General features: G+C 41.8%; 1 protein-coding gene across 2 annotated transcripts in view; it reads left to right on the plus strand.

Moving 5' to 3' along the window:
* Positions 1-1,075: 1,075 nt before the first annotated feature.
* Positions 1,076-14,923, plus strand: part of Sec63 (SEC63 homolog, protein translocation regulator) — a 79,815-nt gene continuing 65,967 nt past the window's right edge. For both annotated transcript variants that reach the window (XM_057759456.1, XM_057759466.1), the window contains exon 1: positions 1,076-1,366. In XM_057759456.1, coding sequence (XP_057615439.1) covers positions 1,243-1,366 — 124 coding nt within the window. In that variant the 5' untranslated portion in view covers positions 1,076-1,242. The remainder of the gene's footprint in view (positions 1,367-14,923) is intronic.

A 14,923-nucleotide genomic window follows, 5' to 3' on the forward strand; every position in this document is an offset into this window, starting at 1 on the left:
CTCAGTTGATTCCAGCTTCCGGGATCCTGTGGCCAAGAGCGGAGCGGGATTTGCTCACAGGCTGCAAGGGAGTGCCAGGCTCTTTGGGTTAGGGAAAGCGGTAAGGTGGTCAAAGGCACCGCCTGTTAAGGGGCGTCAGAGCGAATGGGGCTTGGATCCCCAAACCTTCTCTCATTGAGCATGACCTTTGGATAGCGTTTTGAGCCTTAGCTTTCTCAGCTTTCACAGGAATCGCATATCAGATCTCCTACATAGCAGATATTTACATTACGATTCATAGCAATAGCAAAATTACAGTTATGAGGTAGCAACAAAAATAATTCTATGGTTGGGGGTCACCACACTATGCGGAGCTGTATTAAACGGGTTGCAGCATTAGGAAGGTTGAGAACCACTGATGTATATTGACAACTGAACAAATGATTGCTTGGATCATAGTAAGCATTCGTGAACTGGCAGCTCCAAATACCTAAGCTTCAGAACACTCAGGAAACTACCTATGCAGGTTAGGCAATCTTTATCTGCAAAATGGGTGCAGCGCAGCCCGCAGTTTTCAAGTAGTAACCATTACTTTGCAAACAAAACTACAATCAATCCCCTTTCCCTATTCTTTACAGCACTTGCTTCCACAAGGTTGACTTGGAGGAGAGGCTCAGAAGCAGAGAAAAGCGAGAGGGGTAGGAGAGTAAGAGGCAGGACAGTCTCGCGCTGCTTGTAACAAACAGCTCGGGTTCCAGTCGCACCCAGGACGATCGCCCGCGCCCACAGCACGCCTAGGATGCCTTCGTCCGAAGCCCGCAGGCAGGCTCAGGGAATCTGGCGAAGGGTGCTGGGAAAGGGTACCGGGAAGCGGGGGGTGGGGCCCCGGGGCGGGCCTATGGGGCTAGGGGCGGGGCCCATGGTTTGGGGGCGGGGCTATGGGCGGGGTCCGACAGAGTTTCTCTGCTGCGCGCGCCACGTCTCCCTCAGCGAGCTAGTGGAGGAACGGGCCGGGGAGGGACCAGCCGCGCGGGGCGGGAACTAGCTCATCTCGCGAGAGTTGGCGACGGCCGCGGCGGCGGCGGTGGCGGCGTGTCCGTGAGAGCGGCGTGGGGGCGGGGAGGAGAGGCGGCGACGGCGGCGGCGACGGCGGTGGCGTCCGAGCTACGCCACACGGGGCCGGGGCGCCGGGAGCCGGATAGCAGCGCGGGGTCGTGGTGGCGGCGGCGGCGGTGAGGGGAGTGCGGCGGAGGAGGCGGAGCCATGGCGGGCCAGCAGTTCCAGTACGATGACAGCGGGAACACCTTCTTCTACTTCCTCACCTCCTTCGTGGGGCTCATCGTGATCCCCGCCACCTACTACCTCTGGCCGCGAGACCAGAATGCGGGTGAGTCCCGTCGGCGGTCCCGCTCGGGCGCGCTCCGGGCGGCCGCTCCTCTCCTGGCCGCGCGTCCCGCCCGCAGGCGCTGCCCGGTGTCCCGGTGACGCCGCCCGCGCGGCCCGGCCTGAGGCCCCGCCGTCCGCGGGGCCCGAGCTCGCCGGCGATTTCCGGGGCCGCTCGCCCGCCTGCCCGCCTGCTTGGTCCCCGGGAGTTTGGCTCGGACCCGCTCCGCGTGGTTCTGGAAGTCCCTTGCCTTCTGCCTCTTTGTCTTCCCCGCCTCTGCCCGTGCTGGGTGTTCTTTCCAGAGCTAGCGGCTCGGGCTGGGGAGGATAGGGATGGGGGGGGGCGGGAGAAGAGTTGGCAGACGAGGAAACGGGGAGTGCGGGCACAACTCCGCGACCTCCGCTCCCGCCACCCTTCTCGCCTCTCATCCCGGTGTCGCGGCTGCAGCTGCTGTGACAGATTTGGGGGCACCCCTGAGCTGGGTGGCATGTTTGGGACTACCAAGTGAGCTCACCAGCCGCCCACCCCTGTCACTTCCTCCCGTTTGCTTTTTTCATTTGTTCACTCACGTCGTGGGGGCTGGAAGCGCTGCCGTTATTCCTTTTATCAAAGCCCAAATAGGTTTCTCCCCGCTTGCTTTCCTTTTCTCTGTGGAGTTTCCTGTTGGCCACGGGAAAGTGCAAGTAGGAAGGATTAAACTCGGTTCATTGATCGGAGGAGGTAGTTGTGGGGTCGCTAGCCATTTGCTTTTAGTTCTTGAGTCTTTTCACATTTAAACATCCGTGTCAGAACGCAAGCTAAAGTCATTACTCGGAATGTTAGGTGTATTCTGAAAGTGAGGTTGGATTCTGTGTTTACTAAGACATATGGCACGGGATATTCTTAAAGCTGACGGCAGCAACTGCCAACTCCTAATGGGTTTTTTTCTGGTGGTGGTAGCCCTAATTAGTAGGTTTTGGGTATAACAGCAGCGCTGAGGGCAAGCTTTCTGTGTCTGCTAAGTTGCTTTTAGGTTGGGTGTGGTGATCTAGGTTGTGTACTGTACCTGGTTACCAGTGAAGCTCAAAACTTGTTACACTTTGATGAGAGAACCCAATGTGCTATAAAATTATTTAGTTATGCAATGGAACTAAAGTAAATTTCGGATAAAGGGTAAGCAAGGATTATATCTCTGTTGTGTCTGACAGTAAGTTTGAGTATCCATTACATGCAACAATATAACCAAAGTTACCCTGGTTTCTCATTCAGGGCTGGTTTATGAAATTGCATTTCGGACTCTTGTGTTCGGTGTTTCTAAGTGCATTGAGATAGTATGGCGTTTGGACGGTGGTGTACATACATATTTTTGGTGTCCTAATACAGAAACGTTTTTTCTTGACTCGCACGCCTAAGCCATTCCTTGAGTATTTCAAGTTAAAGGGATCTATGCCCAGTGTGGTGGCTCACAAATACTGTCCCAGACCTTGAGAGGTGGAGGCAAGGTGATTCAGAGTTCAAGGCCACTGGTACCCGCTACATCGTGATTTCAGAGCCAGCCTGGCAACATGAGTCCTTGCAAACTGGTAAAGGCCCTTCCTTGTCCCAAAGTCTGACAACTTGATTCTGGACCTGGGACAAAAGGGAGGAAGGGAAAAACTGACTCTTGAGACTAGTCCCCTGACCTCCATAAGGAGGACTATAGGTACCCGCCCATACTGTGTAACTAAAAAAAAGAAAGAAAGTAACAAAAAAGAAACAAAACCACAAAGAGGAGGTATGCTTTTCAGTATTGTATTTTATGTTCACTTACCACCTACTTGTCTGTGATTGGTTGTGTAGAAGACAAAGGCTTTGGGACAGAAGGTAGAATGGTTGAATATTATCAGGAGCTGCTCTGATTTCAGAAACTCCTCTCTGTGGAATTAAGACCTTGCATGTGTTTTTGAAAATTGAAAGTGTCGAGGCCAGCTAGTTCCAGAACAGGCACCAAAGCTACAGAGAAGCCCTGTCTCCAACCCCCCCCCCCAAAAAAAACCAAAAAACCAAAAAATAAAAAAGAAAGAGAGAAAATTGAAAGTGATTTTTTTAAAAAAATGATAATTTTGGGCTACAAAATTTGTTTGATAACATATCATACAATACGTACTGGTGTCCCTTTCCTTAGGGGAGGGCCTTTGGAGAATGCTAGTAGTATCGATGAAAGGAATTAATTTTGACAGATAAATCTTGACCCTCCAGTATTAGTTTTAAAAATCTTTCAAGTATAGTGAGGAACTTGATATGGTGGTGGTTGCCTTTAATCTCAAATATGTGGAAAGCACAGGCAGGCAGAACTCTTGACAGTTAAAGGTTACACAGTGAAGGACCTTGTCTTAAACCTAACCAAAAAAATGCAGTGAGGTAGAACTGTTAGCGTTGCCCTCAGTTTTCTGGAGACCCTGAAGGTTAGGTAAGTTTCCTATAGGGCAGACACAGCATTAGAACACTGTTCCTTCAAAATCCTTTGTTGTTTCCTTATTGTTAAGATTAAAAAGATACATAAACTCTGTTGTAACTTTGTTTCTTCACACCTGGCGCTCGGATTGCCTTAATAAATATACACCTGTTGATGTATTTGTTTGATCTTGCCCCAAATTCATTGTGGGAATGAAGAAGGATGCTTCAGTGCTATTCTAATCATTAAGAGACTTGTTGGTTGTCACTTGCTTTTTCCTGGATTACTGTTACTTATATTGTTTCTTTAGAACTACAGTGTTAGTAAAATGATGCTTTCATTACTATGACCCCTCCCTCCAGTCCAGTTGCAAGGTCTTGAATATCAAAACTCTTGAATTACAGGCTTATCCAAAACCCCCGAAAAAGAAAATTTTCAAACATGTTCGTAACAAAATAAGTTGCTCATTTGTTGTTGTGTGGTTTTGTGGTGTTATGCTTTTATAGATTTGCATGATCATTAGCAAACAATCTTGTTTTCCTTTTGGAATATTAATTTCCTTGACTATTAGTAATGTGTGTATGTGTTTTTTAAATTGCACTTTCATTTATTTTGTGTGTATGTTTGTAGGCAGAGGAAAACTGGGAGTCAGTTTTCTCCTACCCTATGGATCTAAGGATTGAATGAAGATTGTCAGGGATGGCTGCAAGCACCTTTGCCTCCTGAAACCTCTCATCCTCCTATGTTAATTGTGTGTGTGTGTGTGTGTTCCACAGTAGTTCTCTATGTAGCTGTCCTGGAACTTACCCTGTAGATCAGGCTGGCTTTGAACTCCAAGATCCACCTGCTTCTGCCTCCCAAGTGCTTGTACTGTCGTTGCTTGGCTCCATGTTAATTCTTTAAAAATTTGAAGTATACAAGTTTCAAAGTTCACAGTTGTTTATGCTTGACTTTCTTGGAATTACTGAGTTCTTGAGTATATTGTAAAATGTAGTGCCATTTCACAGATTGTGAAATTTAGGGTTTGGGAAAATAGAAATAGCTAGTCTTCGCCATATTTGGCATGCTAATTGACTTACTTTCTAAACATTATTAGTGGAATCTTTTTCCGTGATTTTAGTCTTTTGTGTTGGGCTAAGTATACTACGTAATTCATACCCCTTTTAGTAGTAAAAGGTCTTCTTGGCTGTTTGAAAATTGGCTAATAAAATGGATCTACATGAAAAAGTAATGACATGGACAGTTTAGATTTCCTTGTAACAGTGGTTCTTAGCAGAGGTTACAAGTAAAATTACTCAGAGCTTATACACACAGGTGTCCCTAGAGACTCATCTAATCAGTCTGAAGTGAGTGCTACATGTTGCTATTTTATAACAAAAGGTCTAAATTGCAGGTAAGCTTGAGAGGGCTGCTTAGAGAACCTTCTTGGAATGGCATTTGTTGACATTATCTTGGGTGGTATTATATTTGTTTTGGTATGTGCTTTTTGCTAAAAAGCAACCCCTCCCAAACCAACCAACCAACAAAACAAACAAAAAACAGAACAGAAATTAGAACCAGAGAGTTGGCATAGTGGGTAAAAGCACTTTCTCGATAAACCTGAACACCTGAGTTTGATCGTGGACCTTGATTCGGAGAGAATCAAGACATCCTTTAACCTCCCACACAGACATTGGCATACATACACACCACCACCACCATTAAAAAAATGTGTCGTAGCCTTTTTGATTTAGAATTACTTCTAAAACAGCACTTAATAAAGTTCTGGAAGTCGAAATTAATTTTTCAAGACAACTCAAATTTTGTTTTTTGATTTATGTGTATGAGTGTTTTACCTACATGTCTGTAGGTATACCGAATGAGTGTCTAGTGCCTGAGGGATCAGAAGATGGCATCAGATTCTTGGACGTCAAGATCTTGAGTTATGTATGGCTGTGAGCCACCACAGAACTTAAGGTTCTCTGTGAGAACAGCAAGCACTACTCCCTTAACTTCTGAGCCATTCTTCCATTCCATTATTCCCAAAGACAACTTTAAATGAAGTTTATAACCAGTTTATTGTGGTTACCATTATGCTGTGATTGGAGTCTTCAGTATTTTTGACATTCTCAAGATTCTGAAATAGTTACAGTTACCTCAGCCACTTCCTATCTTTGTTTTTTCATAAATACTGTACTGTTACTTTGTGTGCACTGTCCTCTTTGTTCTTTCTGTTTTTTTTTAATTAAATAATTAGTTAAATAATTCTTTTTTGGCATCCCAATTGCTGTTATCAAAGGCATGTTCCACCACCCATGCCCAGCCTATTTTTTTTTTTAAAAAATGTATTTTGTTATTTTTTTAATGGTGTGTATGTTTGTGTGTGTGTATGTATGTATGTTGTTGGGGGAGGGTAGTATGTATATGTGAATGTGAGTTAGTTCCTGTGGAGTCCAGAAGGTTCAGAAGGTTTCAGATTCCCCTAGAGCAGGATTTACCAGGTAGTGGCGAGTTGGCCGATCTGGGTGATGGGAACCAAACAGAGGTCCTCTGGAAAAGCACATATACTCTTTACTGCTGTGCCATCTTTCCAGCCCCAGTGTTTGTTGAGTTTTTGATTCCTTGACTCTTTTCAAAACTGCCTGATTTTGAAATCTGGATTGGCAGATTCCTGTACTTTTAGTAGGCAGGTGATGTGTTTTAGCATAGTCATCTGTAAAATAGAGACATAGAAGTCTCTTTTTACAGAATTAGAGTGGAGATTAAACTGGACTTTATGTTAAGTGTTTAGAACGTGTCTGAAATGCAGTGTACTATTAGCACACATTGTTTTGATTTGCTACTTAACTCCTCAGGTTTCTGTTTTTATTTGAAGAGTTTAGTTGAAATGTTTTAAAAATTAATTTTATTTGCTTGTATTCTCTCAAGTAGTATTTAAGTCAATCACTCATATTTGAGGATATGAGTAGGTATCTGTTTTTGTCATTTAGCACTGTAATAGGAAAGTCCTACTTTAAAAAGTTTTAAGCTCTAGTCTAGTCTCTATTTTAGTTTACTCTGGACTCCAAGCTTTATTTCTAGGGATGAAAATAATAACTTGCCATAAGGAATCAAGAAGTGTCGTGAGGCTGGCTTGTGGTGCCCACCTGCCTTTGGGAGGCTGAGGCAAGAGATTGTAAATTGCAGGTCATTCTGGACTACTTAGTGAGACTTATCTCAAAAACAGAAAACTCCAAACCAACCAGGCCTCCTAAGAATGGTTTTTAGAAAGAAAAAAGGTACACGTAAAATTCCTATAGAACTACAATAAAAATTTCTACATTTGGTAAATAATGTTTTTAGTTCTTCTAGATGATTTTTTTTCCTAGTCTCTGTGGTTTTTTTTGTTGTTTGGTTTTTTTTTCTTTGTTTTTTTTTTTCTTTAAGCTGCAAATACCCAGTGCAGAAAAGCACAAAGAGGGGCAGAGAAATGGCTTTGCTAGTTCCGGCTTCCAAGCCTGAATGCTTGGATTCCATATTTGGATCCCAAATGATAGCAGGGGAACTGACTCCTGTAAGTTATCCACATATGCACCATGGTGTACACACACACACACACACACACACACACACCAATAAAAATTTTAAAAGGGACAGTTCTTGCAGAAGATTCCAATTTCAGTTTCTAGCATCTATAAACCACACCTAACTAGCTCCAGAGGATCCAACACCCTCTTCTGGTCTTAGTGTGTACCTGCATAAATGAAAAATGAATTAGGACACGACTCTCATCCATATGGCAGAGGAGAAGGTTTATTGTAGACATAGGGGAGAGCTTGGTCACAGACACCTGGAAGGGTCCAGACTGATCCCAACCAGGGGTGGAAGTAATGAGAGAGAAAGAGAAGAGAGGAGGGGGCTTAAGAGAGGTGCCTTGGACCAAGTGGCTAAGAGAGTGCGTTAGCTAAAATGGCTGGGTTATATAGGAATCAGAGAAGCTGGGGGACGGGCAGCCCAGCATTGGGCTGGAGAGTTTAGGATAGGGGGTAGGGTATGCCTGCCAGGATGGCTCTGTAACAGGTACTGGTAATGCTGAGAGAGGTTGGAGGACATTATCCAATTTGCTATGTTAATAGACACCTCAGTTAGCCATTTGGTTGAGTTTAACACTGTATATACGCCCCCCCCCCAACAAAATATTTCTTTAAAAACTGAAAAGCATGAAGGAATAAACAAAAGTTGATTTTTTTCTCTTACAGGTAATGATTTTGTTTTATTTAAACTATGAACCCTCCCATTGAACATTATTCTTGCTATGCCCCATAAATTTTGGTATATCATGTTTTTATTTTCATTCTTCTTTCAATTGTTCTGGGTTCTTTGATTTGTTGAGTTGATGTTCACACTTCTATAAATTTTACTTCTTTGTAATTTTACTTGCCATTGATTTTTTTTAAATATTTATTTATTTATTATGTATACAGTGTTCTGTCTGTGTGTATGTCTGCAGGCCAGAAAAGGGCACCAGAGCTTATTACAGATGGTTGTGAGCCACCATGTGGTTGCCGGGAATTGAACTCAGGACCTTTGGAAGAGCAGGCAATGCTCTTAACCACTGAGCCATCTCTCCAGCCCCTTGCCATTGATTTTTAATGTCATCCCATGTAGTCAGAGGAAGATAATGTGATAATTTGTGGTCTAACCTATGGCCATCCCATAAAATCTCTACTGGAATACATCTGGATGTTTCTGCTGTTGGGGTAGTGTTTTGTGTATGACTGGGAGAACTGGTTGGTAGTTGGTTTTTACATTGGGTCCTCTATTTGTATATACAGTAGGCTGCTCCAGAAACACCAGAAGAGTAACTTGCTCCAGGGGATTGTGGTAGTGCCTTAGGCCAAAATTGACAAGTTAATCACAGTTTAATTTGAAGTCATCCTTCAAAAGATGTAAGCCTTCAAAACAGTTGCATAAGACAGATTCTGCTAGTGTGGTTGTTGTCTAGGTGTGGAAGACATATTTTCCATGCTTCTCCTTTCTTCTTGAATTTTTTGTGAAGGTAATTTTAGATTGTCTTACTTGGGGCAGTCCTCACTTGCCCCTCTAGGCGGACTTAAGGAACTACAGCCTTTTTCATCTCAGTTGCTTATTAGCTTTAAGGCGATGTGTGCATAATGCTCTTTAAATATACTTGGAGGAAATTTAAATATTATCTTTATGACAAAGCTGAAACCTGAAGTAGGTATTCAACTTGCCTCAAGTCTCAGGTTTAAGATTGGATGTTGGACCCAAATTAGCTAAAGCTTCTTTTTTAGCTGCTGCTTTGTACTCCTTTCTGAAATTAAGTAAATATTGCACAGTATTATAATATCAAAACAGTAACTGGAAGGTGCTGAAGGAGAGCAGGAATAATTTTATTTTGGGGCTTGTGTGTTTCATGCAGAGAAGGTGATTTAAGATGCTTCTTGAAAAGAAGAAAGGTGTTGACAGAGGTTTTCTGTCCTTCCTGGTCCCACAGCCGTTCAATCCCAGAGAAACACACAGAGGTCTACATTAATCATAAACTGGTTGACCTATTAGCTCAGGCTTCTTATTAACTCCTACTTCCTACATTAACCCATAATTCTTGTCTGTGTCAGCCATGTGGCTTGGTTCCTTTTATCTACGAGGCATTCTCATCTTCCTTCCTCTGTGTCTGAGTGACATCTGCAGACTGACCTTTTCTCTTCCCAGAATTCTGCTGTTCTGGTTGCCCTGCCTATACTTCCTGCCTGGCTACTGGCCAATCAGCATTTTATTAAAATACAACTAGCAAATCTTGATGGTACAAGACCATTGTCTCACAACACTTCCATCCCCTTCTCCCTTTTCAGGACAAGAACTCTGAATCTAATCTCCTTTGTTTAGCTTTTTGTCTGGACCATTATCCATAACAACTTGTAACCAACACTCTAAACAAAGACAAGCATCTACAATCCATTTTTTGGGGAATGTGGGCATAATTTTCCAGGATACTTCCTGCTGATTGGAGGTGCTGATCATCTTATGGGGTGTAATTATTCAGCCACAGATAAGGCTGCACTTCTGGGTTCTAAAGGCAAGCATGTGCAGATGGGCCCTCGGTTGAAATGCCTGAATGTTAAAGGGCCCCCGTGTGACCCACGTGCACGCATGCATGGTTACATCCATGTATGACTCAGCTAAACCCTTTGCGTGCATGCATGAGTCTCATGTCATCTGCATCATCCATGTGACATAGTCACACCAACCCCCTGTGTGCATGTGCTAGGCAGCTTTTAAAAGCTGGATGTGCCATCCCTGTGCGCACCCCCCTCTAATAAACTCCTAAGCGGGTTTGTGCATGTTCTGTTTCCTTCTCTCTCACACCAGGTAATTTCATGGGGACCTAAAGAAAATTAAGAATTATGGTCAAGTCCTGACTGGAATAGTCTGTGAGGCTTGATCATCTCAGCCAGTAGTGTTTTTTTTTTTTTTAAATATTTATTTATTTATTATGTATACAATATTCTGTCTGTGTCTATGCCTGCAGGCCAGAAGAGGGCACCAGACCCCATTACAGATGGTTGTGAGCCATGTGGTTGCTGGGAATTGAACTCAGGACCTTTGGTAGAGCAGGCGATGCTCTTAACCTCTGAGCCATCTCTCCAGCCCAGCCAGTAGTGTTGAGGTTGTTGTGGATGTAGAACTCAGAAATCTGGGCCATCTGTTCCTATTGGAGATTTTTAAGGGCTCTTCCTTGATCAAACCTGATTTTTCTTAACCCAGAATGAATTCATACCCTCTCATTTCCTGTGGAAACAAAAGCAAAACCTCTTCTCCAAAGTAACATATCTTTTGACTTAAATTTTGAAGTCAAGGCATTTTCAAAATATATATGTTGGATTAATCCAGCAGCATTTATAATCAAATGTCTTTTTAGCAGCTTTTGCTTCTTCTGAAGCCATCAAACAATTTAAAGACAACACAAATAACATACAGTATCCAGATTCTCTGTGTATTTTTCATCTTTATGTGGCTTTATTTTACCCTCTATTTCTTTTATTTTTATTTTTAATTTTTGGCTTTTTGACACAGGGTTTCTCTGTGTATCTTTGGCTGTCCTTGAACACACAGACACCCACCTGCCTCTGCCTCCCAAGTGTTGGTATTAAAGGTATGTGCCACCACACCTTGAAATCGCAGAGGTCTGCCTGCCAGTGCCTTGCAAATGCCACCACACCCAACTAATCTCTTTCTTTTATATTTTAAGAACTTTATCCTTTTTCTTTTCTCTCCCAAGCCTACATTTAATCTTAAACGCACTGTAAACCATTTAGAGGTTTTCTTATCTGATTCTATCTTTACTATATCTCTCTTTTTCTGACTACTTGAGTCTTTAATTTGCTAAGTGATATGACTAGGATTAAAATCCTGGCTTTGATGGCTGGGTCCACCCCCATTTCTTAGCTTTCTGAGAGTCTAGCCTCATGGTGGAGGTACTGGCCAGAGCCATGTTTATTGCTGCAATTCTATGGCGTTTCAACATCCCTGCCACCACCAAGAAGCACACTGTTGGCTATTCATAAAAACCCTTTGAGTGTTTTGTGGTTGGGGGGGCCTCTTGAAAGAGCTGCAAGATTTTTGCAGCTAAAGCTGAGTCAGGAAGCCTCTCTTAAATGAGATGTGCTTGTCTCTAGCAAACAGAGCCCATCTGAGAAAATGCTGCTACTAAGAAGCTGTGCTTAACTCTGTTCTTTTGTGTCTAGAATTACTTCCCAAGCTCTCTCAGATTTTATGTGGATGTAGTTGTTCACATTGGGCGGCATTTGTTGACCGAGGTTTCTGTAAGTAGGGGAACACTGCAAAAAAAGCATGTAGGTAAATGGCAGATTTGAAATTTGATTGGCTTGGGCCAAGCGAACCATTTTGAGAAGCTTATTTTTTGTCCTGTTACTAACCTAGGAAACAACAGAGCAATGACATCTGGCTGGTTTTGCTTTTTTGAATGGAGTGGAGAATAGTTTAGAAGTTGGGAAACTATATGGAACTGAGAGTCTATCTTAGCTCATTTCATTGAGATGTTAGACTATAGAAGTGTGACTAGATTAAAAAGAAAATTTTGAGATAGCTTGGGCAGTTTATTTGTTATATATTTATTTCCCTTTTCATTGACTTCTGGTCTATTGGAAGTTATTTGATGATCAGCCCAGTTTGTGAAGTGCGTATAAGTGAAAAGGATTGGGATGAACATTTTTTAAAAAAAAGTCTGTGGGTATTTTACTTGCGTTATGTCTATGTACCTAATGTTATGTCTATGTACTTAATGGTTATGTCTGGTGCTTCTGGAAGTCAGAAGAGGGCATTAGATTCCCTGGAACTAGAACTACAAATTGTTGTGAGCCACCATTTAAATTTTTTTTTTTAATTAGAAAAGAACTGGTTGATATTAGGTTTGTGTTTAAAGCAATTGTGAACTGCTGTGTGTGGGTGCTGGAATTGGAACCCAGGTTTTTGGTAAAAGGAGCACATGTTCCTAACTGGAGCCATCTCTCTAGTCTCTTAAAGCAATGTATTTTGTGACTGTATATACTTAAATAGGGCATATAATCTTTTTAAGACTTTATATCTTGAAGGGATATTAGAGATAGAAGAACGTGTGATTGTTTAGGAAAAAAATTCTGTGTATTTTATTGTGATTGAAGGAGTTCAATATCAGGTATGTAGTCTACACAGAGGAAACTACCTGGGTGAAGGAATTAGGGTACATTCAGGCTTTATAGATGTGACAGACATTGGATTAGTAAGATGTAAAATTATTTTTGTTTAAAGGTTAGTTTACATACACACTTTATCTTGGGAGAACCTGAAAAGTTAAAGATTAGTTAATTTTCTCCAATTAAAAAGTTTTAAGATTATGTGTATATGTGTGTGTTTTTGCGTGTATATGAAGGGGTTTTAGGAAGCCAGATGAGGGCGTTTTCTTGGAGCTGAAGTTATAGGTGGTTTTGCATTGCCCAACATAGGTGCTCCAGGGGCGCTCCTGTTTCCCTTTCTCCTTATTATTGAGAGATTTTTATTATGTATCCCTGGTTGGTCTGGAACTCAAGAGACCTACTAGCTTCCGCCACCTGAGTGCTGGGATTAAAGCCATGTATCACCAAGCAAGACTGTTTTCCCAGATACTTGTTCCCTAAGTCATACATTTTGTTCACTCACAAAGAAAGTTGTTGTTCATGCATGTGCACGTGTGCGCGCGTGCGCACACACACACACACACACGCTCACGAAAGAGAGAGAGAGAGAGAGAGAGAGAGAGAGAGAGAGAGAGAGAGAACATGTGTAGCTTTCAGATGTTACTTTAAAAATTTCCTGTATTTAGCTGGATGGTGATGGTGGAGGAGATCTTATTGGTTCAAAACAGAAACATGTGGCTTGAAAGTTGTGGTGGTAGTGGTGCACACCTTTAAATCCAGTATCAGGAGGCAGAAACAGGTGGATCTCTGAACTTGAGACCAGCATAGTGTATTGAACAAGTTCCCAGACAGCCAAAGATACACAGAGAAACCCTGTCCCAAACAAACAAGCAGGTAAGCAAGCAAGCAAACACAAACACCACCACAATTTCCTGGGTCTAGTGATGGGTCACAACACTTTTATGATCTGAATTTGATTCCTGAACCCATATGCTAGAAGGTGAGAACTGAATTCTGCAGGTTGCCTTGGCTTCACATGCATGTTCATGTACCACTCCCTTCCATAAATAAAAGTGTAAACAAAACAAAAACCCAGAACACAAAAAAAGCCATTTCCCATCATTACCAGACTCTTTATCAATAAGAAATGTTATGCCATTTCTGCCAAGGCCACATTGTTTGAAAATTCTTGTTAATACTCTTGAAAAAAAATATTCCTTACTGTTTGGAGTTGCCATGGATGAAGAAATTTTCTCATACAGATTCTAAATCTTTTCAACCTTTGCTTTTTTTTTTTTTTGGTAGTTCTGTCTAGCAGTTGTTGATTGAGTATTCATTGGCTGACGTTAGTAGTAGGTACAGAAAACAATAAAATGATGAGTGCAATATGCATAGTCTTGTTTGGGTAACTTGCATGGGGTGTGGGAGGATTAGAATTAGATGCTTGAATTGTTATGTTCAGAGCACTCTAAAGAGTATAAGAGGACTGGAAACAAGCGCTGTGCACATTAGCTGGATAAAGTATTTGCATCTACTTGTGGTAATAGTGGCATGCTAAAAGTTAGAAAAGTTTTAAATACTTAAATTTGCTTTTCAGATTGATTTTTGTGTTTATGTGTATTGCCTGCATGTATGTATACAACTATATGTGTGCTTGATACCCAGGGAGGGCAGAAGAGAGCCTTGCATCTCTTGGAACTAGAGTTAGAGCTGCTATTATCTCTCTACTTTCTTGGTAATGCCCTTTAATAAAACCAAAACCAAAAAGTTTAAATTTTGTTGAAGTCCAATTAATTTCCTTTTGTTCATTTATATTTTGGGACCATACCTAAGATTCTATTGACAATTTCAAGGTTATACAAGTTTAATCATTTTTTTACTAAGAAAGTTAATGGTTTTAACTCTTTAAATTTTTGAATGTTTGGAACTAATTTTTGATTCAAAGTCAGATGAAAAATGAATTTCAAGTTTCTCTGTCATCACTCACCTGCATTGTGTCCGTGGACTTCCTTGTGACCCTAATTCTGAACATGACCCTGTGCAGTGATGCAGACTGCCTGAAATACCGCAGTCATACTCAACTCTTGTAAATGCTGTGTTCTTCACTGTACCTGCAAGTTTTGTGCTTTTATAGGTGCATAATGATTTAGTTGTGGAAAACAAAGACTTTCTTACTGTCATTGCTTAGAATGTTAAGTACAAAATTAGTATATCTTTGGATTGTATTGTTAAAATGTTTTTTAAAGATTTATTTTTATATTTATATATATGAATGCTTATCTGCATTTGTGCCTGTGGAGGCCAGAAGAGCATCAGATCCTGTGGAACTGGGAATCTGGAGTTTTGGATGTGCATGTTGGAAACTGAATCTCGGTTCTCTGGAAGAGTAGCAAGTTCTCTTTCCTGATAAGCCATCTCTCCAGCCGAGAATGTTTGGTTTAAAATTTATTTTATTTTATTTTTTTGTATGTGTTTGTGTGCCTCTACAGAGGCCAA

Source organism: Chionomys nivalis, chromosome 2 (genome assembly GCF_950005125.1).
Source record: "Chionomys nivalis chromosome 2, mChiNiv1.1, whole genome shotgun sequence".
Taxonomy (NCBI): Eukaryota; Metazoa; Chordata; class Mammalia; order Rodentia; family Cricetidae; genus Chionomys; species Chionomys nivalis.